Raw genomic sequence first — 24,039 nt, forward strand, 5'->3', positions numbered from 1 at the left:
TTGTATTTTTCAGATTTCCCATATAAGTGATATCATATATTATTTGTCTTTCCCTTACTTGTTTCACTAAAGTATAATACCCTCTAACTCTATCTAATGCTGCTGCAAATTGCAAAATTTCATTCTTTTTAATACACCACACCTTGTCTATACATTCAACAGAATTCTCTTTAATCAAAACTTGAGTCCCATTTTTATCTTTAGTCTTAAAAATGCCAATTATTATAGAAATAGAAATCTTTTTCCTCAAAATATTCTTTGTGTGAAATAGTCCTTCACACGTTGCTTTTGCCCTAAAAGATCAAGTACAGAGGAGGCCTTTCTAGCCATTAGGCTGAAGACAGTGAACGATGGCCACTAGACAATAAACAGGGTATTTACTGTGTGGGTATTAACAACTTAAGGCTTCCCTGGTGGCTCAGAGGATAAAGCGTCTGCCTGCAATGCAGGAGACCGGCTTCGATCCCTGGGTTGGGAAGATCGCCTGGAGAAGGAAATGGCAACCCACTCCAGTATTCTTGGTTGGAGAATCCCATGGACAGAGGAGCCTGGTGGGCTATAGTCCACGGGGTCGCAAAGAGTCAGACACGACTGAGTGACTTCATACTCACACTCATTAACAACTTATTGCCTCAGGCTAAGTACCTAAAAACACTTTCTAAAGTGCCAAGATACACAGGGAGGGTCTGACTCAGCATGTCCCAGGACCGCAACTTCTGCGAGCATCTTCTATATGAGTGGTGGCGTTGCCCATGGGCTCAAGGCACAGGACAGTCTATGGACTTTGACAAATAACAAGGATGCCAAATTATGTATCTGAAACAAGTAAACACAATATATTCTTGTATTTCATTCATTAGAAAGGAGAGAATAAAGGTTTCTATTTTAAAGGCTAGAAAGCCCTACCTGGCAGAAATAAACAGATTCTGCCATTTCAAACATCAAAAATCCAGCAGGTATGTATCACACCTTGCAAAATTAATTGCCAGCAGTGGATCGTGAACGTCATCCAACTCAAGATGCCTCTCGGCAATGGATTGCATCTTTATCAGGGTCTCTCTGGTGGCCTGCTGCTCAGTGAGGGCCTGTGCAGTGAAGTCTTCTCCGTGTCGAAGACGAGACTGTACAGACTCCAAAAAGAGTGTATACAGACTTTTTCTTTCTGCATCTGAAACAAAAATGTGTAAGGTGAACTATGTTTTAGTAAATAAAGAACTATAAGAATTATTAAGTAAACTTTATATAAATATAGCCTGGTATTTTTCCTTCAGCCTGTGAATGTCTATCCCTGTTTTGTTATGTTACTCTTACAGTATAGTACCTTTAGTACAACTAAACATTTTTATACCCTCTGTTAGACAACTGCAAAGTTCATGGTCAAACATTCAAAATACAAGCTTGTTTTTTTCTGAACAGAATAACAGACCAAACAGGATTGCCACCATACTAGACAGCACTATGATAACACTAACAGGAGTCACAATTCACTGGGAAAACACTTCCAACAGTGGCCCTGTCAAGTTCTTTGTTTTATTACTCAGTAAGAAAGGAAATAGTCCACAAACTGAAAAAATATTAAAGTAGACATAAAATAATTCAAAATAATTAACATAGCATTAAGGTGATTTACAAACAAAACAAGTAAGGTCACACCTATGCCTCTCAGAGCCTTTTTAGTCAGATGATAAAACCTTCAGTATACTGCTTAAATTACATTGCTCAAAAAAGACCATATATAATATAAATTTTATATAATATAAAAAAGTATATCAAGATTTCCTTAAAATCTATGGTCAAGTCTGACCTGCTCACCAACAAATTCCTATCTGCCAGAGTTCATGTCCTCAGATGCCAAATGCTGCACTACATTAAGAAATGCCAGAGAATTACTATAAAGGACCAGTCCTAAAGCAACAAGAATAAGGAAGATGCACGTGGAACATATCATCACTGCCTTCAAACACCATGCTCAAAGTCTCCAATGAGGACAATCTGTTTTTAGCCAAGACCAGCATGATCTATTAATTTGATCACGATGATAATTTTCATGAAAATAAAAGGCTTTGATCATTTCCAAAGTGCAAAATAATGACGTATCTCAGGACAGCAAATATGAAGAGGGAGCTGCTGCTCCACCACTAAGGGGGTACCTCTGGCTGTGGCCGGGCACGTGGTGCTCTCCGTGCACTGCAGGTTCTTCAGCAGCTGCATTGACTTGCCAGCCATTATGATCTGCTTGAGGACGGGTTTCAGGAAGGACACCATGGTGTGCTGCCTGCTGGAGAGCCCTTGATCACTGCCAGAACTGGCACTAGCATTATCACTCATCTTCTCTTCATTTTCTGTCTTTTCAGATACACTGTATAGTGTGTAGGTTGCATACCAGAAGTCTCTGTGATTTACTGGAACATTTTTGTTTCTACAGGGATTCAAAACAATTCTAAACTTTATCCTTTCTTTCTTAAAAACAATATACCTGCTCTAACTTATGCATGTTTTCCAGACATTCCAAAATACAGTAATATCAACTATTAGTAAAATGATGCAATCTTTAGGTAAAATGGGACTTACCTGACTTCAGTTTAACATAGAAAAGTGGATTAATATTCTGAATGGCATTAGTAAAATCTAATAAGCAGAAAGTTTCCTGAATTGGAATTAAACAAAATTTGATTAATTTGGTTTTCTTTAAAGGTAGAATAAATTACCTATTTTGCCGTCTCCTATGAAAGTAAACTCCAGACTTCGATATCTTTTTTTCCACATAGATTCCTAGCTGGACTGTTTTAACAATGAAACGAGGGCTACTCATTCCCCTCTAAGGAGATTAAGAATCCTGATTTTACAGTAATCCTCATGTGCAATAGAAGAAGCAGGACATTATGAGAGACTGAAGATTCAGATAAAAGAAAGGCCAGTTCATTTTATATAAGCACTGTGTAAACAGGGCTGCTGCTGCTGCTAAGTCGCTTCAGTTGTGTCCGACTCTGTGCAACCCCATAGAGGGCAGCCCACCAGGCTCCCCTGTCCCTGAGATTCTCCAGGCAAGAACACTGGAGTGGGTTGCCATTTCCTTCTCCATGTAAACAGGGCTACCTTTCTGTAACTCTAAGAAAGCGATTCTCCCTGATGAGTTAAGTGGATAGCCATCAATTAAAACACATACCTCTACACAGTGCAGAACTTAAGACTGAGATAAGAGAGCCCAAACAGTTCTACATTGCAGCTTCTATGATTCTGTTCAGAAAAATCAATTAAGTGAAGGGGAATCATCACAAGTGGATTTTGTGATGATTAAGATTTTCCTTAACTGTTTTGTTAAAAATATACTAAATAGGTTAAAAAAAAGAGTAGCTAACTAGGAGAAATAAGTATATTAGAGGTATATTTGGTAATATTTTCACATCTTTTATCTCATCATTAATTTATTCTCCTTGATTCCCATTAATGAAGCCATTTGACATCACCTAATTCACCATTTCATGGCAAATAGAAGGGGAAAAATTGAAAGCAGTGACAGGTTTTCTTTTCGTGGGCTCCAATATCACTGTGGATGGTGATTGCAGTCATGAAATTAAAAGACGTTGTGGATGGTGATTGTAGTCATGAAATTAAAAGACGCTTGGCTCCTTGGAAGAAAAGCTAGGGCAAAACTAGACAGCGTATTTAAAAGCAAAGACATCACTTTGCAGACAAAGGTCTGTCTAATCAAAGCTATGGTTTTTCCAGTAGTCATGTACAGATGTGAGAGTCGGATCATAAAGCAGGCTGAGTGCCGAAAAATCGATGCTTTCGAACTGTGGTGCTGGAAAAGACTCTTGAGATTCCCTTGGACTGCAAGGAGATCAAACCAATAATCCTAAAGGAAATCAACCCTAAATTTTCTCCAGATGAACTGATGATGAAGCTGAAGCTCCAATACTCTGGTCACCTGATGTGAACAGCCAACTCATTGGAAAAGACTGATGCTGGGAAACATTGAAGGCAAAAGAAGAGGACGGCAGAGGATGAGATGGTTAGCTAGCATTACCACCTCAGTGGACATGAATTTGACCCAAGTCTCGGAGACTGTGAAGGACAAGGAGGCCTGGTGTTCTGCAGTCTATGGGATACAAAGTCATGACTTAGTGACTGAACAATTCGTTTCAAAGGACTCGGTTTGCCTTTCACCATACCAGCCATCCATAAACATACTATAATTCAAAAAATGCAATTTGCTAATATGGAAAGCTGTGAATTGACAAAACCTTGGAAAAAAATTTTTTGGCAGGTGGTACCTGATGTCTTCTATTTATATAAAAATGCAAGAGAACTTGCCTATGCTGACAACACAGCTCTATTACTGGAACTGTCCCCACCTCCCGATATCATCTGAAGCTAATGGAAATGTTGGGGAGAAGAGCCAATGTCTGGTGCACCTCCCTCACCTCTGGATGATGAACTCCCTGGCAGAGTCGCACAGGTGCCCATGCACGATCCACTCATCCACAGTCTGCAGGTAGGGCCGCACGGTCTCCACCCAGAGGGAGAACAGCAAAGAGACCTGAAGAGAGGCACACCCATTCTCAGAACTCCCTCGTCCTTGGATAAGATGAGGCTCAAGCATTTCTGAAGCACCTTTTGAAAAGTGACTCCTGTTTTGTTTTGTTTTTTGCCACACTGGCCACGTGCGATCTTAGTTCCCCAACCTGGGATCAAACCACATCCCCTGCAGTGGAAACACAGAGTCTTAACCACTGGATCACCAGGGAAATCCATCTATGTTTTTTGAAACAAAGTAAGAAATTAAAAACCCAAAATACATGGTATAAAATCCTTATGAAAAACCTCACTTAAATATAAGAAACCATACTGTCCATAATAGCACTTTCTTAGTAGTGAAAGTTACACAGGCACAACAGTTCTAAAGTGGACAATCCAAACTCTATCCAAATGGTGCTATTAGCAAAATGTCCATTAACAACAAGGAAGTGATTTCATTCTACTATATATATATATAGTTATTAATAAAAAAGAAAGTATAGAGATGAAAGAAATCAACTTCCTTTTAACTGAAATGCAGTACCAAAATGGTGAGGAAAAAAGGATCACACCAACAAACTAGGTGAAACACCTAAGTTATGTGCCTAAACAAACCTGCAGCTACCTACATCAAAGTCTCCAGTTAGATTTGCATTTTTAAATTATAGTAAAGAAATATACTATCTTAACCAAAGTGCACAGATGGGCAGTTTTAAGTATATTCACACTGCTGTGAAATAGGCCTTTCTAATCTCTTGCATGCCGCCAAACTGAAACTATGTACCCATTAACTATCCCCTTTTCTCCTCTTCCCCAGGTCCTGGTAACCAACACTCTCATCCTCCTCTCTGTTTCTATAAATTTGCTTACTCTAGATACATCATATAATAAACTTGTATTTGTATTTAACAAAGGGTATGGTGAGTATCTATTTCGAAGTCAGCTAGGTATTTTTCCCATCTTGCTTTTATGTTTTGCTCTATTTTTGCCACATTCATCTGGTGAGCTTGGCAATTATAGCTAAAAAGCTAGTTTTATGCAGCCTCAAATTTAGAAGCTAATTTAAAAACTCACAACTGTCTGACACACCATTTTTACAAAGATCTACAACAGGCTATCCACCACTCCTATGCTGAGCAGAATGAGTCACACACAGTGGACTAGACAAGGATCCCACCTACAGTTTGCTCAGAGGCTTCTCCAACATTGTCGTATTCAAGAATGGCTTTGTACAGGGTGTTGAGCAGATGAGATGCTCGGACAACATTTCGAGTGTCAGGTGGAACTTCCGCTACTCCAGTACTAAACACTTTGTGCAGAACTTTGAGTTGAGCCAATCGAGGTGACAACTTGTCCACCACTATTGCAAGAGTTACTGTAGTATCTGCAAATATCAAGAAATCAAACTCCTTAGCAAGGAAAAATATCTGCATTCGAAATGTGATATAAATGCTAAGCCACTTATGGAAAAGCATAGAACAGTGGAGGATGTTTTTTTTTTTTAAATTTACTTTTGGCTGCACTGGGTCTTTATTGCTGAATGCAACCTTTGTCTAGTTGTGCTAAACAAGGGGCTACTCTAGTTGTGGCTTTTCATTGGGTGTCTTCTCTTGCTGCAGAGCAACGGCTCTAGTGAGCACGAGCTTAGCTGCCCCACAGCATGTGGGATCTTCCCAGACCAGGGACTGACCTGTGTACGCAGCACTGGCAAGCAGACTCCTAACCACTGGACCACGAGGTGAGTCCAGGATGGTGGGTTTTAATCTCATGTTACAAGGAACTAATTTCCCCAAGAAAGAACTCTCTAAAAGAAGGAAAAGACAACTCGGCAGAAAAATAATTAAAGGAACTGACAATTCACAGAAAAGGAAATTCAAGCGATTCTTATACAGAAAGATGTTCAACCTCACGAAAAAAAGACTGCAAAATAAAACTATACTGGGCAAATAAAACAGACTATAGTGGGCTCCTGTTTCATTGAGGGGAGGCAGAAAAGGGTGATTAATAAAGAAAGGGCAGCAAGAGTGAGTTCCCTGGTCAGGAACAGCTCTGAATCCTAAATATGGAGGTAGTAATACAAATCTACACATGTGGTAAAATGCCAAAGAACTAGAGAAAGATTTACTTACCTCCCTGAAAAATAAGCACCTGCAAAACTGGTGAAACCCATGTCAGGCCTGCAGACTAGTTATGGTACTGTGTCAATTACTGTATTTTAAGGGTCAACACAAAGGATGCTGGGTGAAGTGAACATGGGACGTCGATGTACTATTTTTTACAATAGTTGCATATATAAAAGTTAAGGGAGAAAAACCTGCACTGGGCTACCATTTTCACCTAACATACTGGTGAAGATCCAAAAGTTTGATAACACACTGCTGACAGGACTGAACAAATGCATACTCATATATATTGCCAGCAAGGGTGTAAAGTTATTTATCTACACCTCCACGGAGAACAATGTGACAGTAACTACTAAAGTCACATGTGCCATCACATACCTTCTGACTCGGCAACTCACTCTAAGAATTTGTGCTAGATAACTTGCTGTACATGTGCACAATCACTGATATGTAAGTGGTTATCACTGAAGCTGGCAACAGGAAAAGATCAGGCACAGCCCAGATGTCCGTGAAAAGGGTACTGGTCTACGATACATCCATACAACAAAATGCTCAGTTGATTAAAAAAAAAAGTGAGGAGGCTCTTTAATTAAATACTTGTATGATTTAATTCTCAAAATTTAAATTGAAAACAATTTGAAGACAGTAGTGAAAAGACTACTAGGACTGTGGATATGAATATGTATCACTGTCATATGTCTAAATTATACCTGGAAGGATGCTCAAGAAATGGATCACTTGGTTGCCTCTGGACTGGGGAACCAGTGGAGGAGGAAAAATTTTTGCTGTAAATCTTTCTATACTGTTTGGATTTTTAGAGATATGAATGGCTTAAAATTACAAACTTAATTTAAAAAAATGAGTGTATTCAGGACAATTGCTTATTTGCCATGTAAATTTCAAATCTTATATCAATTATTAAAGGAAGAATATTTAAATACCATTATTGATGATGCACTTCTCAATTTCTGCAAGTTCCTCCTTGAAATTAATGAAGTATTTGTACAGTGCCCACATGAAAGCCTGGTATGTTCTACAAGGTGCTTCCGTTGACTTCTTAGGAACAGAACCATTTCCAGGTAACATGCTTTCAGAACTATGCCCCATGACTTCATCAATGAATTCCTGGAGTCGAAACACAACCTGGCCATATGCTGCGATTTGTTCTAGCACTGATCGTAAACAGCTCTATAACAGAAGCAAACCACAATGATTTATAGTCAGACTTCTACAGGAATTCTAATGAGTATTTTCCTCACTATAAAATATTTCTTTTGTGACTGCTTGAAACAGTATGCTTATCAAAAGACAAAGTAATACAGTAAATATTTAGTTTTATTTTCAGAGGGAACAGCATAAGTATTAAATTTTATATGATATAGAACTGTGGCTTATACTGTTTCAAAACACACAAACAAAAGGTGTATGTACTACAGGCAAAAAGTTACAGTAGATAGCCTTCCCAATACGAAATGAGAGAAAATACAAAACTAAACGTGAACACCACAAACAATATTAAAGAATTCTCCAAGCACTCTAAAGACACAAACTTAATTTTGCCTTCTAAAACTCAAATATGTTTAGTAGTTAATTTCAATATTGCAAAATGTTATAAAATTACATTACCATGGTTTATATAAATCTTAATTACAACAAGCACAAACAACTTACATGTGTCAAATGAGTTACTATAATATTGTTCCTCACAGTTACTTTTCCATCAATCAACTGGAATATAAAGAGCTTTTTTACCCCTGAAAGTAACCTGAAATGAAATAAAAAGATGAATATAAGTCTAAAAAATATTCACTACAGTAATGTCTAGGAAATTTAAATAAAGATTCTGAAGAGAAAGGTGAGGGAGGGCAAAGAGGTAAGATAATTAGAAAATAAAAGACATCAGTCTTTTTACCTGATTATTTTAAGACTCAACATATTCCAATTTCATCTTTAAAAAAAAGTCCAAAACAGTGTTGTTAAAGCATTTCCTCACGTAGGTGATGGTCAAAACACAACTTCCCACTTTTGAGAACCAGAATCTGGAAATCTCAGCAGGTAACAGCACTAGATTAGGTGTCTAAGGACCTGTTTTGGGTTCAAATCTAATGGCCTATTTTTAATATACATGTGAAATACCCTCAAACACCTTTCTTTAAAAAACCAAAATTCTGCTTCTCATTAATAAAGTCTTTAGACTATGAAATTAGGTTAATGGATCTTACCATAGGGTTTCCCGAATAACCTGTGTTTCAGTAACAAAAACTCTGTCATCTGGAACATATAACGGGTCACTGCTGTACAAATGTTGGTCCCTATTAGATAACAAACATCAAATGCCAATGAAAAGATGTCTCATTAAGTAAAGTTAGAAGTCTCAAAGAATGTAAGTAATTTACTAGCAATTTAACAAGTATTCAATAAGTTAATAAACATAACACATGCTTTAATTTTCCTCCCATATTCATTTTCACAAGTCAACGGAAATACTCTCAGAGAAGCACTTTCAGAGTATTTGTTATGTTTATTGCTGACTTAAGCAATATTTAAAATTATGTCTTGTTGTTTTGGGAAAAATTGTTAAACTATTTTTACAGTAAGTTCATGAAAACAGAAATCAAACAAATGGCCTAATATATACCAATCCATCCACTCTGAAAATAAACAAATCAAAGACAGACCATAGTTAAATAATAACCTCATTATGAAATTAAATTAAATAATTAAAGTAATTAATTAAAAGCTAAATTTATCAATTCAACTGAAATTGACAAAAATTTCAAGAAAATCTGAGATCTGTTTTCCCTTCTCACTTGGCTGCCTTGGGAATAAACCCTTTTCTGCTGCAACCTTGGTGTTTCAGAATTTGGCTTGCTGCTCAGTAAGTGAATAGACCTAGGAAGTCGAGGAAATGACCACAGGGTAAGTGGCAAGTGTAAAGTGTTATAAAGAATAAGTGATTCAGGAGAGTGGCCAAGATGGCAGAATAGGACCTTAAGCTAATAATATCCTCTCATAAGCACATCAAAATGACACCTACTGCAGAAGAAAACCTGATGAAAAACACTGGAACATACCAGTATAAAATAAATATTAAGTAAATATTACTTAATATTAAGTAAATATTAAAGAAGGAACCACAAGACAGGTAGGAAAGGTAGATTTGCAGTATGATCAAATCCATTTAACCCTTAGGTAGGTGACCCACAAACTGGAGAATTATTACAGAGGTTCTCCCACACGTGAGCCTTTGCTGGATGCCTGGCACCAGAAAGAGGAGAACATTTAGCTTCAAAGGCTAGTGGGGCATGATTGCACGATCTCTGTAGCCTTGAGGGAAACAGACTTCACTCTTAAAGACACACACAAAATCTCAAGCAGACCACGATCGGGGACAAAAGTAGCAATATGATAGGAACCTGGGCCAGACCAACTTGCTGGTCTTGGAGGCGGAAGATGTTTGGTGGCTCACATTGGGGACAGACCCTGGTGGTGGATATATCAGGGAGCATTCACCTACATAAGCTCTCGTGCAGGCTGACATTTTGGCACCAGGACCTGGCCCTAGCCAACAGCCTATAGACTCCAAGAAGTGCAGGGACACCTCAAGCAAAATAATAAACTGGGCAGGAATACAGTCTCACCCACCAGGAGACAGGCTACCCAAAGACTTCCACTTCCTGAGCCCATAGCCACTTCTATACATGCTCTAAGATATGACCCTGCCAACAAGAGGGACAAGACCCAGATCTACCCACCAGGGGGCAGGCACCAGGCCCTCCTGCAGGAAGCCTGCACAAATCCCACCACGGGACAGACATCACAAGCAAGAAAACCACAGTCCTGCAGCCTGTATACCTAGTCCACAAATGCAAGCCAGACAACACCCTGGGACCAGCTGGCCCCTGGCCCTTTATGCTAAGAGGGGAGTGCACTATTGGGGCACAAAGGACATTTCCTACAGAGGGCCACTTCTACAAGGTTGAGAAATGTAACTAACCTACCACATTCATAAAAATATACATAGCAATTTAACAAAATGAGGTGACAGAGGGCATATGTTTCAGATGAAGGAATAAGATAAAATCCCATAAAAGTAAGTGACATAGAGATAGAAAATGCATCCAAAAAAGAGTTAAAAGTAATGATTGTAAAGATGATCAAAGGATGTGAAAGGAGAATGGATGTACAGAGAAAGAAATTAGAAGTTTTTAGGAAAAAAGTGAGAAAATAGAAGGAACAACCAAAAAGAATTGAGAAATACAGTAACTGACAACTACACTAGAAGGAATCAACACTAGACTAAATGAGGCAGAAAAACAGATCAGTGAGCTGGAAGACAGAGTAGTGGAAATCACTGCTGTCGAACAGAAAAAAGAATAAAATGAAAGGATATCCATTTTTAAGAGACCTTTGGGACAACATCAAGTGTGCTAATATTTATAGGATAGAGCCCCAAAAAAGAAATGAGAGTAAAGGGCTTGAAAAAAATATCTGAAGAGGTAATAGCTGAAAACTTTCCTACTTGGGAAAGGAAACAGTCACCCAAGTCCAAGAAGCACAGTTTCCTACGGGATTAACTCACAGAGGAACACACCAAGATATACTACAATCAAAATGACAAAAACTTAAAGATAGAGTATGAAAAGGAACAACGGAAAAACAACAATACAGGGAACTCCTTTAATGCTATCAGCTGATTTTTCAGCAGAAAATCTGCAAGGCAGAAGGGAAGAGAATACAAAGGCAGGGTATCTAAAATGCATTTGAAATTAACAGATCAGCAATTTAAAACAAGCATGAATGTATACAGACTGCTATACAAAAACCTCATGGTCACTGCAAAACAAAAATCTGTAATAGGCATACACAAAAAAAGGAAAAAGATATCCACACATAACATTAAAGATAGTCATCAAATCATAAGAGAATAAAAGAAAGAGGAAAAAAAAGACCTACAGAAACAAATCCAAAACAGTTAATAAACTGGCAGTGCTGCTGCTGCTGCTGCTGCTGCTAAGTTGCTTCAGTTGTGTCTGACTCCGTGCGACCCCATGGACTGCAGCCTACCAGGCTTCTCCGTCCATGGGATTCTCCAGGCAAGAACACTGGAGTGGGTTGCCATTTCCTTCTCCAATGCAGGAAAGTGAAAAGTGAGAGTGAAGTCACTCAGTCGTGTCTGACTTTTAGCGACCCCATGGACTGCAGCCTAACAACGCTCCTCCATCCATGGGATTTTCCAGGCAAGAGCACTGGAGTGGGTTGCCATTTCCTTCTCCAAACTGGCAATAGAAACATACATATTGATAATTACCTTAAACGTAAGCAGACTAAATGCTCCAACCAAAAAACACAGTCTGGATGTACAGGTACAAAAACAGGACCTGTATACATTCTGCCTACAAGAGACTCACTTCAGATCTACAGACACATACTAAAAGTGATGGGATGCAAACAGGTATTCCACGAAAATGGAAATCAACACAAAGTTGATGTAGAAATAATTATATGAAACAAAACAGACTTTAAAATAAAGAGTTACAAGAGACAAAAAAGGACATTACACAACGAAAAAAAGATCTAGCCAATAAGATATAATGGCTACGTAAACATATACACAGCCAACATAAAAGTACCTGAATGTACAACTAAAATGTTAACAAATCTAAAAGGAGAACTGATAGTAACCGAAAAATAATGGGAGATATTAATACCCACTTACATAAATGGACAGAGCATCCTGACAGAAAATAAATAGGGAAACATAGGCCTTAAGTTACACATTACAGTAGATCACCTTACTGATAACTTATAGAACAGTCCATTTGAGAGCAGTAGAACACACATTCTTTTCAACTTCAAATGGAACATTCTCCAGGACAGATCACATGCTGGGCCACAAAGGAAGACTCAATAAATTAAATGGAAATCATACCAAGCATCTTTTTCAACTACAATGCTATGAGACTAGTGATCAACTATGAGGGAAAAAAAGCTGCAAAAGAAAAGAAAAAGTGGGTCATGGGTCACTGATGAAATCAATGAAGAAATAAAAAAATACCTGGAGACAAATGAAAACACAAACACTTTAATCCAAAGTCTATTTACTGGACACAGCAGTTGTAAGACAAATGCTTACAGTGATACAAACCTAACTCAGGAAGAAAGAAAAATCTTGAACCTTGTACCTAAAGGAACTAGATTAAAAAGATGAGCAAATAAAACACAAAGTTAGTAGAAGGAAAGAAACCATAAAATAAATGTTAACAGATCTAAAAAAAGATATTGACAGTAACACAATAATGATGGGAGACTTTAAATGAAATAGAGACAAAGAGATAAAGAAGACCAATGAAACTAAGAGCTGGTTCCTTGAAAAGATAAACAAATTTGACAAACCTCTATTTAATCAGACTCAGTGGGGAAAACACACACACACACACACAAAAAAAAAACAGAGAGAAGGCCCAAATCAATAAAGTCAGAAATGAAAAAGGAGAAATTAAAACTGACACCACAGAAATATGAAGGCTATTGAGAAAATACTACGAGCAACTATATGCCAATAAAACAAACAACCTAGCAGGAATGGACAAGTTCCTGGGAATGGACAATCTCCCAAGACTGAATCACAAAGAAATAGAAAGCATGAACAAACAAACATCCAGTAATTAAGTTGAATCAGTACTCAGAAAAAGTCTCAACAAACAAAAGACCAGGACCAGATGGCTTCACAGGTGCATTCTACCATTTAGAGAAGAGTTAACATCCATCCTTCTGAAACTATGCCAACAAAATTGCAGAGGAAGCAACACTTTTGACCTCACTCTATGAAGCCACCATCACCCTGATATGACAAAGATATCACACAAAAAAAGAAAATTACAGGCCATCACCTGATGAACACAGATTATTAATACAAAAGTCCTCAACAAAATACTAGCAAATTGACTTGAACAATGCATTTAAAGGATCATATCATGATTAAGTAGTATTTATTCCAAGGATACAAGAGATTTCTCAGTATCTGCAGATCAGTCAATGTGATACACATTAACAAACTGAAAAATAAAAACCATATGATCATCTCGATAGATGAAGAAAAAAATCTTTGATAAAATTCAACACCAAAATATGATAAAAACTCTTCAGAAAGTGGGCATAAAAGGAACACACCTTAACATAATAAAAGTCATATTATAACATCATACTTAAAAGACGAAAAATTGAAAGCATTCCTCTAGGATCAGGAAAAAAACAAGGATGTTCACTCTTGACACTTTTATTCAACATAGTTTTGGAAGTCCTAGCTACGGCATTCAGAAAAGAAAAAAATAAAAGGAATCAAAATCAGAGAAGAAGTAAAACTGGCACTGTTTGCAGATGACATGATGCTATACATAGAAACTCCAAAAGATGCCCCCAGAAAACTACTAGAGCTTATCAATAAATTCAGTAAAGTTGCTGGATACAAAATTAATATACAGAAATATGTTGCATTTCCATACACTAGCAACAAAATGTCAGAAAGAGAAAGGCAGGCAACAATCCCATTTACCATTGCATCAAAAAGACTAAAATATTTAGGAATAAACCCAGTTGAGGAGACAAAAGATCTGTACTCTGAAAACTATAAAGATGTTGATGAAAGAAATTTAAAACAACTCAAACAGCTGAAAAGATATACAGTGTTCTTGGATTGGAAGAATCAATATTGTTAAAATGACCATACTACCCAAGGCAAGCTACAGGTTCTATACAATCCCTATCAAATCACCCACGGCATTTTTCACAGAACAAAAGTCTTAAAATTTGTATGGAAATACAAAAGACCCAAAATAGCCAAAACAATCTTGAGAAAGAAAAATGGAGCTGGAGGACTTCAGACTATACTACAAAGCTACAGTAATCAAAACAGTATGGTACTGACATAAAAACGTACATACAGATCAGGATAGAAAGCCAAGAAATATAACCACACATTCATGGTCAATTAATCTACAACAAAGGAGGTAAGAATAAACAATGCAGAAAACCAGTCTCTTCAATAAGTGGTGCTTGGGAAACTGGATAGCTGATGTAAAAAATTGAAATTAGAACATTCTGTAACACCATATACACAAATAAACTTAAAATGGATTAAAGACCTGAGTATAAGATATTACATCATAAACTCATAGAAGACAACATATTGAAATATTCTCAGACATAAATCCCAGCAATATTTTGTTGTATCTGTCTCCTAGAGTCATGAAAATAAAAACAGAAACCAACAAATCATACACAATTAAATTTAAAATCTTTTGCATAGCAAAGGAACCCATAAACAAAACAAAAAGACAACTGAGCAAATGGGAGGAAACATTTGCAAATAAAGTAATGGATTAGGGATTGATTTCCAAAATCTATAATCAGCTCCTATAGCTCAGTATAAAAAAACAAACAAAACATCAAAAAATGGGCAGACAACCTAAACAGATACTTCTCCAAAGACGATACACGGTTGGGCAACAGACATTTCAAAAGATGCCCAATACTACTAATTATTAGAGAAATGCAAAACAAAACTACAATGAGGCATCAGATCATACCACTCAGAATGACCATCATTAAAAAGTCTACAAATAATAAATGTTGGAGAGGGTGCAGAGAAAAGGAACCCTCTTCTACTGGTGGTGGGAATGCAAACTGCTGCAGCCACTAAAGAGAGCTGTATAGAGGTTCCTTATAAATTAACAACAGAGTTACCACATGATCCTGTATTCCACTCCTGGGCATATATCCACAGAAAACTCTAATTTGAAAAGATACATGTACTCCAATGTGCATAGCAGTACTATTTACAATAGTACAAGACATGGAATCAACCTACATGTCCACTGACAAATGAATGGATAAAGATGTGGTACACACATACACACTAATTGGAATATTATTCAACCATAAAAAAAAAAAAATCATCATCTGCAGCAGCATGGATAGACCTAGAGATTAACTTACTAAGTGAAGTAAGTAAGAAAGCCAAATGCAAATATCATATGATATCATTTATATGTGGAATCAAAAAAAAAAAAAAAGCAAATGAACTTATTTACAGAACAGAAATGTACTTATAAGCATAGAAAACAAACTTACAGTAACCAAAGGGGATAGCAGGGGTGAGGGGGAAGATACACCAGGAATTTAGGATTAACATATATACTACTATATCTAAAATAGGTAAACAAGGACCTATTATATAGGACAGGGAACTATATTCAACATCTTGTAATAACTCAGTGGGAAAGACTCTGAAAAATATATATACATACACACATATAATGTATGTATGCATAACTGAATACCTGAAACTAATACAACACTGTAAATTAAGTATACTTCAATTTTTAAAAAGTTTAAGGAACTACTTGATTTAAATCACAACTCAAAACCAAATTTAAAACATAAAGTTTCTTCTGTCAACACATGAAATGAAAACTAGCTGCTTACCAGACAGTAGCTAGATTAGAATGCAAATGTAAACTATGAGGAAATCTTGAGGACCTGACTGTCCAGTACTGATGCACTACATGCTGTTCCAACCAGCTTCGGGCATCTGGCTCATCTAGTGGAAAGAAATTTAGTTACATTTAAGTTATAAGAGTTAAGAAAAGAATACCTGATCAACTTTGCTATGATAGCTAGACTTAGGATTCCATTTGAATATTCAACTGAAAAAAAGCTCTTTAAAATAACAGGTATCTGACAACATTTATATACATTTATATAAAATCAGTTAAAACTATAAAGAGATATATATACAAAATTTAATTAATGTCATTGCTACAAATTAAAAAAGTTACTCAATCTTAAAATGACCCCATGAATAAAAAAAACACAAACAGTATATTTGAATAGTTTAATAATCATGAAAATCATTGAAATGGTAACTAAAGATGTTTCCAAGCACCCCCAAAGCCTCAGGACTAGTACTAAGCTTTGAAGGATTAGCCATCTTACACAGATTGGTGCAAAAAACAGAAAAAGAGAAAGCTATCTAACATTATGAGGCTAATATAACCTTGCTTCTAAAACCAAATGAAGACATAATATGAGAAAGTAATTCATCAAAGAATAAAGATTAAAAATTTCCATTTAAAAAAAGCTAATAACCCAATCCCACGATGTAGTCAAAAGAAGTTTAGCTTAGGAATATAATAATGATTCACAATCAAAAAAATCTATCAGTAAAGTAGTAGAGCAAAATAGATGAATTATAGAATTACCTCACAGATAAAGAACAGCATTTGATAAAGTTTAATATTTATTTATGATTTAAAGACTCCCAGAAAAACAGGAATAATAGTCTTAATTTTGCAAAGGCCACATATCCAGAACCTATGCCAAAACCATCACACTTAACTACGGAATTTCATGGGCAACCTTCTTGGGATAACCACTCCAGGAAATACACGCCCATTGCTACTGCTTCCTCTGTAGACTAGAGGGCTGGCCAGAAAAGAGACATGGTTAACATTTTATTAATAAGATATTAAGAACTGGTAGTGGATAAAACTGTCAATATTTGCAAAGAATACTGATCATCTATTAAAAAACCCCAATATTTTGGGAATTAACAATATATAATTAATACAAGAGTTCAGCAAGAATGCTGGGAAAAAAACAATTTACAAAAACCAAGTGTCCCCCTACATCAGCAATAAATAAAAGAAAAAAAGACACTATTAACCATAACAACTAGTAACACACATAGAAATCAACAAATACTTAAGATCTTGACAAAGGAAATTTCTAAAATCTAGTAAGACATAAAAGAATTAGAATAAATATAGATATTTCCACAGAAAAGATGTCAAATCTCCTCAAGCTAAATCTATAAACTCAATTCAATCCCAATAAAAATTCCAGGTGGATTTTTTTTCCAGCTGGATTTTTAAAAAGGAACTTACCAAACTGCTCCCAAAATGTCTACAGAAGAATAAAAGTCTACAAATAACTAAGCCAATTTTGAAAAAGAGCAAAGGAGGTGAAGGGAAAACTTGACTTCTGTGTGTTGAAACATATTACAAAGACATATAAACAGTCTGTGCTTCCACAACTCACACTCAGGACAGAGAACTGAATGTTCAGAAATAAGTGTATCAATATATAATAATTTTAGAACCACAAAGCAATGTGTAAAGAATGGACTGTTAACTAGACACTGCTGGGAAATGTGCTCCTGACATTGGAGAAAAATAAGCTGTTCTTCATTTCATATATAAGAGAAGATCTGGTGGTCACTGAAGAGCTACACAAAAGCTATAAAAAAGCAAAGAGAAGGAAAATACAGGAGAATGTTTTCATAAAGAAAAATATCAAGGTCCAAATTCTAACCATATCATGAAAAACTCACAGATTTAAGTACAATAAAATATTTTAAAAAATCAAATTCTGTTTGAAGGATACCATGAAAATGTTAACAGGTGACTAAGGGAAGAAAATAGCAATGTATAAAGCCTTGGAATTACTATCTACATATACAAAGAACTCTGATTGGTGGGGATGGGCAGGAAGGACATGAAACTCCAAAGAAAAGCAAGGAAAGGCCATCAGTGGACACATCATATAAGGGGCAAACCTGAGGAAACCAAGGGATCCGAAGTACTTATCCTGAGTAGTTAGACAAACACAAATGAAAACAGCAAACCAAATCAAAGTGGGTGATTTAATCAAGTAGGGATGAAACTGTGGGCTATGTCCATAAAATAGGCATGGCACCAGGCAGAAGGGGAGAAGGTAGCTCAGGCCTATCAACAAAAGAAGCAATAACACAAGTGTGGTGTTGCAAACTGCAGTATCCTATGTAGCCACTAGAGCAACAAAAAAAATGTTCATAGAGCAACACAGACAGATTAAAACAGTTAAATGGAAAGAGCGAAACAACAGAGGTTACACACAGCATATTATCAGCATGTAATTTAAAAATAAAATACAACCAATCGACACAATGTACTTTACAAGACCTCAATGTGTTTGAGAACAGATATCAAATACATTAGAAGAGCTTGTCACTGGGCTGGCAGAGAAAGCAGAGTGAGAATCAGAAAGAGCAGATGAGCAGAAATAAGCTAAACCAAAAGGCCCTGCACAGGCTGCTGTTCATGACATTGAGCTGATTAATCCACATTCTGCCCTAAAGGTCCAATTCAATAATGAAAAGAGAAAAGAAACCAGAAAATTATTAGCATGCTAAATCAATTTTAACTACTTTATGTGCATTTGGCAAGATTCAGGTACAATGAACAGGACCAGGCCAGAGATCCTAGCTTCTGGAGTTAGCTTCACAGCTGTGTGCATGAGAAAACCATTATAACCACATCTTTGTTTTTTATCTATAAAATGAGAAGTAGATGTTCTAATCTCTAAGGTTGTTTCTAGCTCTTTCTATATTCTACCAAATCATACTTTTTCACTAAAAACTGAAAAAGCATTAAAATTTAAATTGTGTAAGATATTTTTCTTTTATTTAGTCACTAACTTTAGAACTTTTTGATGAAGGTGAAAGACAGTGAAAAAGCTGGCTTAAAACTCAACGTTCAAAAAACTAGGATCATGGCATCTGGCCCCATCACTTCATGGCAAATAGGTGGAAAAACAATGGAAACAGTGACAGACTTTATTTTCTTGGGCTCCAAAATCACTGCTGGAGGGTGACTGCAGCCATGAAATTAAAAGATGCTTGCTCCTTGGAAGAAAAGCTGTGACCAACCTGCTGCTGCTGCTGCTAAGTCGCTTCAGTCGTGTCCGACTCTGTGCGGCCCCGTAGACAGCAGCCCACCAGGCTTCCCCGTCCCTGGGATTCTCCAGGCAAGAACACTGGAGTGGGTTGCCATTTCCTTCTCCAATGTGTGAAAGTGAAAAGTGAAAGTGAAGTCGCTCAGTCGTGTCCAACTCTTTGCGACCCCATGGACTGAAGCCTACCAGGCTCCTCCGTCCATGGGATTTTCCAGGCAAGAGTACTGGAGTGGCTTGCCACTGCTTTCTCCGTGACCAACCTAGACAGTGTATTAAAAAGCAGAGACATCATCTGTCTAGTTAAAGCTATGGTTTTTCCAATGGTCAAGTATGGATGTGAGAGTTGGATCATAAGGAAGGCTGAGAGCTGAAGAATTGATGCTTTCAAACTGTAGTCCTGGACAAGACTCTTGAGAGCTCCTTGGACTGCAAGGTGATCAGACCAGTCAATCATAAAGGAAATCAATCCTGAAAATTCACTGGGAGGACTGAAGCTGAAGCTCCAGTACTCTGGCCATCTGAAGAGCAAACTCATTGGAAAAGACCCTGATGTTGGGAAAGAGTGTAGGCAGGAGGAGAAGGGGATGATAGAGGATGAGATGGTTGGATGGCATCACTAACTCAACGGACATGAGTTTGAGCAAACTCTGGGAGACAGTGAAGGACAGGGAAGCCTGGCGTGCTGCAGTCCATGGAGTCGCAAGAGTTGGACATGACTGAGCAACTGAATAACAACTTTATCAAAGCCAATCTTTCTTCAGTATAAATATAAACAAACCATTTAAGACTAACAAAGTTCTCAAACCTATTAAAAAAAAAGACCAAAATTGCACTGTAAATGCCTTTTCAACATTAATTCTATAGAGCTATAATACTTAAAATGCGTTACAGAAGATGTGCCAATGGTTTAAAAAGGTTTGTTTATTAGGAAGGCAGAGCTTACCAATGTTATAAATCACTTGGAACTGATTCTCAAAGCTTGCCTTTCCTTTTAGAGAATTTTATTAGAGATGCCAGCATTCTGAACACACAGTACCTTTCCAGATGACTCGAGGCCCCAGTTTTCTGTTTTGATCTTGTTCTTCTAACGGTGTCCTGTCCACCTGAATCCCAGAGTCCTCTCTGCTTAAGGACTGTTGATCATTTTCATCTTCACTTTCTTCAGACCAATTCTGATTAAAAGAAGGAAATACACCTTAACCTTAGAGCACCTAACAAATGGACCTATTTAGATGAAAAAATTATGAAAATTTCAGAAGCAAGAACTATATCAAATGAAACTTTTTATACATGTTCAAAGTTACTATTACAGGATGGAATTATTTCTGGTGGCAAAAATCCCTAGATTTGTAGCTCCTTAAGGAATACATATATTCATTCTGATCAACTTTCTAGTACCAGTATTTTGGAGCAAAATCTTAATAAAAATTCCATAATAAACTACTCTAATTTAAAGAAGAGTATTCCTATTTTAGATAAGTTACGATAGGATAAAAAGACCCATAAAAATAATCTAAATAACCTGAGATGTATTTATATAGCAAAAGTACTGCCACTCATCGATAGGATAAAAAGACCCATAAAAATAATCTAAATAACCTGAGATGTATTTATATAGCAAAAGTACTGCCACTCACCGGTGTGTTTACACTTGGGCCAAGGTCAATTTCTTCACCTTCCATCAAGTATTTTCCCCAGTCAAAATCATCCTTCTTTTCTAAAATATAACAAAAGAATTTCAGTTTTATCAGAAATATATGGGAAAGAAACCCAAAATTATAGTAAAAAGTTTAGCAAAACTCAAAATAAAACATACTTGAGAAATTAAAGTTCAAAAGTAGTGAAACAATAAATTGACATTCTAATATATTTAAAATTTTAATATTTTATCTTCAGTTCTGATTTTTCTCTTTACATAATTGAAAGTAGTTTAACTTACAGTCATAATTTATATTTTATATGAAAATTTACAATTACAATTGCATTTCAAGACAATAGAAATATTTATTTCATACATTTATTTACAGCTTTTTATAAACTCTCAATGTCTAGTAATTATATCATAAAACAATTTCTCTCTTATTTGGTAACATACCCATTTCTTTATCTCTTGGTGTTTCCACATAATTGCTGTTCAAAGGAGAATCAGACAGACACAGAAGAAGTGATAGTATGGAATAATGTACATCTGTCTTTAAAACAAGAAATGAAAAATATGAATCACTGAGGTTGGTAAGAGCTTTCTAAACAAGTTTGAGTAAATAAAACTTCACCCTGGGACTTCCCTGGACATCCAGTAGTTAAGACTTGGAACTTCCACTGCTGGAGGAACGGGTTGGATCCCTGGGTGAAGAACTAAGATCCTGTATACCAATTTGGTGCAGGCCCCTCCCTCAAAAAAAGAACAGATTACCTCATGACAGTTACGTCCTCAATGTTTTTGTGTGCTTCAAGAAAACAATCATACCTAACATCTCTAAACTTGCTTTTATAGTTCAAACATGTACAGATAGAGGAACCTGTGCAATAATGCACTACCTGAATAATAATGAGGAACTGTCAGACAAACGTAAACTGAAGGACAAGCTACCAAATAATCAGCCTGCTCTCTTCAATAATGTCAAGGTCAGAAAAAAAATGGTGAGGAATGTTCTGGATCAAAGGATACCAACTGGTGAACCTGAACAAAAAAAGTACACAGATGTTCCTTTTACTATTCTTCAACTTCTATACTTTTTCAAAATTTAAATTGTATTTATAAAAATCACATTTAAAAAGGTGTCAAAGTTAAAAACACTCCAAATAAGCAAACTATGCATGGAAACTATGCACTATAAACTATGCATGGAAAGGAGAGAGGAGAGAATTAAATTCAAGGAATGGAAGGGAAGTTTCAGGTGACCTCTCCCTATTATATAATGTGTGGTACTTCATGTACATCTTCATAGGGTTTATCATAATTATAACTAAATAGCTATTCAATTAACTACTTGGGTAGTGATGATCATGTATTGCTTATTCTGTATTCCTACAACCCAGTGACGCCAGGGACACAGAAGACACTTGGTAAACTTCCCTAGGTATAAGGCAATGTATGGCTAGTAAGACTGCAAGAGCTGCCTCTTTTTAGATAATTCCTCTGCTTGGAAATACCTTGACTTCCTTTAACCAAAAAAAGAAAAAAAAAGAAAAAAAAGAAAGAAACTTTAATTCCATAGAGAAAAGTGGTCTAAAATGTAAATACTTGAAGAAAATAACTCCCAATATATAAATCTATTATTTTGTGGTAATCACTTACATCAGATTGCTTATTCTGAAAGAACTCTGTACACCTGAAACTACAGTTTCATGTATTAGTAATAACATACTGATGGTATTAAGGAAAAAAGACTGCTGCGAAGTTAGGACTCTGGAAGTTAACGTTTAGATGATATAGGAGACTGTCTAAGATGGTGGATTGGGAAGCTCATCTCCTATAGGCATATCAAAATTGTACCTATTTACAGAGCAACTAATAGTGAGAATGATGGCTTAGTGGTAAAGAATCTGTCTACCAACACCAGAGATGCAGGTTCAATCCCTGGGTCAGGATGATCCCCTGGAGAAGAAAATGGCAACCCACTCCAGTATTTTTGCCTGGGAGATTCCATGGACAGAAGAGCCTGGTGGGCTACAGTCCATGCGGTTGCAGAAGAGTCAGACATGACTTAGCAACTAAACAACAACACCTGGTGAGAATGCCCCAGCAGGGTAGCAGAAAAGATCTTCTACAACTAAAGAAACAAAGAAGGAATCACAATGAGATGGGTAAGAGAGGTGGGGACATGGCATAGTCAAGATCCATGCACCCAGTAAAAATTATCCTCCCACAAATGGGAGTTCTCCCCAAGGAGGGGTCTGAATTACACATCTGGCTCTGTAGCCTTGGAGCTCTGCACTGGGAAGATGAACCTCTACAACTTTTGGCTTTGAATGCCAGTAAAGCTTACATTCAAGTGACTCAGAAGGCTATGGGAAATAGACTTCACTCTTAAAGGGTGAACACACAAATGTCACATGTTCTAGGACCCAGGGCATAAGCAGCAATTTGAAAGGAGCCTCGGTCAAACCCACCTGCTGATCTTGGAGAGCACCCTGAGGACACAGATGCTGGTGGCAGCCATCTTGGAGTATTTCTCTAGCCTATTAGCACAGGGGGCTTACCCGCCCAACAGCCAATCAGCAACAATCCTAGGACCCCCAGGCAAGCTGCCAGCCATGTGGAGACCAAGGCCCAACTACCAGTGTGTTCAGGACCCAGCCTCACCCACTAGTGGACCAGCACAGGGACTTCCTGGGTCCTGCAGCCAGCTGTGCCAGGCGCCAGCACTGCCCACCAGAAGCTGGCAGACCTAGATGAGGCCAGCTCGTGCAGCCAACCATGCTGAGGATCAGCCCTATGTACTATTGTGCCTACAACAGTTAGCCCACAACACAAGGGTCCATGTAGCTCACAGAGGGGATACTCATAGAGCAAACAGCTCTGGTGACCAGAGGGCAGTGCTCTGCCAGGGGCCCAGAGACATCTCTTACATAAGGCCACTTCTCCAAGACTGGGAAACATGAGCATTCTACCTAAGGA

General features: G+C 37.1%; 1 protein-coding gene across 1 annotated transcript in view; it reads right to left on the reverse strand.

Moving 5' to 3' along the window:
* Positions 1-24,039, reverse strand: part of TUBGCP5 (tubulin gamma complex component 5) — a 50,502-nt gene that overhangs the window by 13,814 nt on the left and 12,649 nt on the right. The window contains exons 4-14 of the mRNA XM_019968718.2: positions 21,514-21,610; positions 21,056-21,135; positions 20,455-20,590; positions 16,131-16,245; positions 8,867-8,956; positions 8,316-8,409; positions 7,586-7,832; positions 5,703-5,905; positions 4,428-4,543; positions 2,151-2,419; positions 970-1,168 (exon numbers count right to left, since the gene is read on the reverse strand). Coding sequence (XP_019824277.2) covers positions 970-1,168; positions 2,151-2,419; positions 4,428-4,543; positions 5,703-5,905; positions 7,586-7,832; positions 8,316-8,409; positions 8,867-8,956; positions 16,131-16,245; positions 20,455-20,590; positions 21,056-21,135; positions 21,514-21,610 — 1,646 coding nt within the window. The remainder of the gene's footprint in view (positions 1-969; positions 1,169-2,150; positions 2,420-4,427; positions 4,544-5,702; positions 5,906-7,585; positions 7,833-8,315; positions 8,410-8,866; positions 8,957-16,130; positions 16,246-20,454; positions 20,591-21,055; positions 21,136-21,513; positions 21,611-24,039) is intronic.

This window comes from Bos indicus, chromosome 2 (assembly GCF_029378745.1).
Source record: "Bos indicus isolate NIAB-ARS_2022 breed Sahiwal x Tharparkar chromosome 2, NIAB-ARS_B.indTharparkar_mat_pri_1.0, whole genome shotgun sequence".
In the NCBI taxonomy this organism is placed as follows: domain Eukaryota; kingdom Metazoa; phylum Chordata; class Mammalia; order Artiodactyla; family Bovidae; genus Bos; species Bos indicus.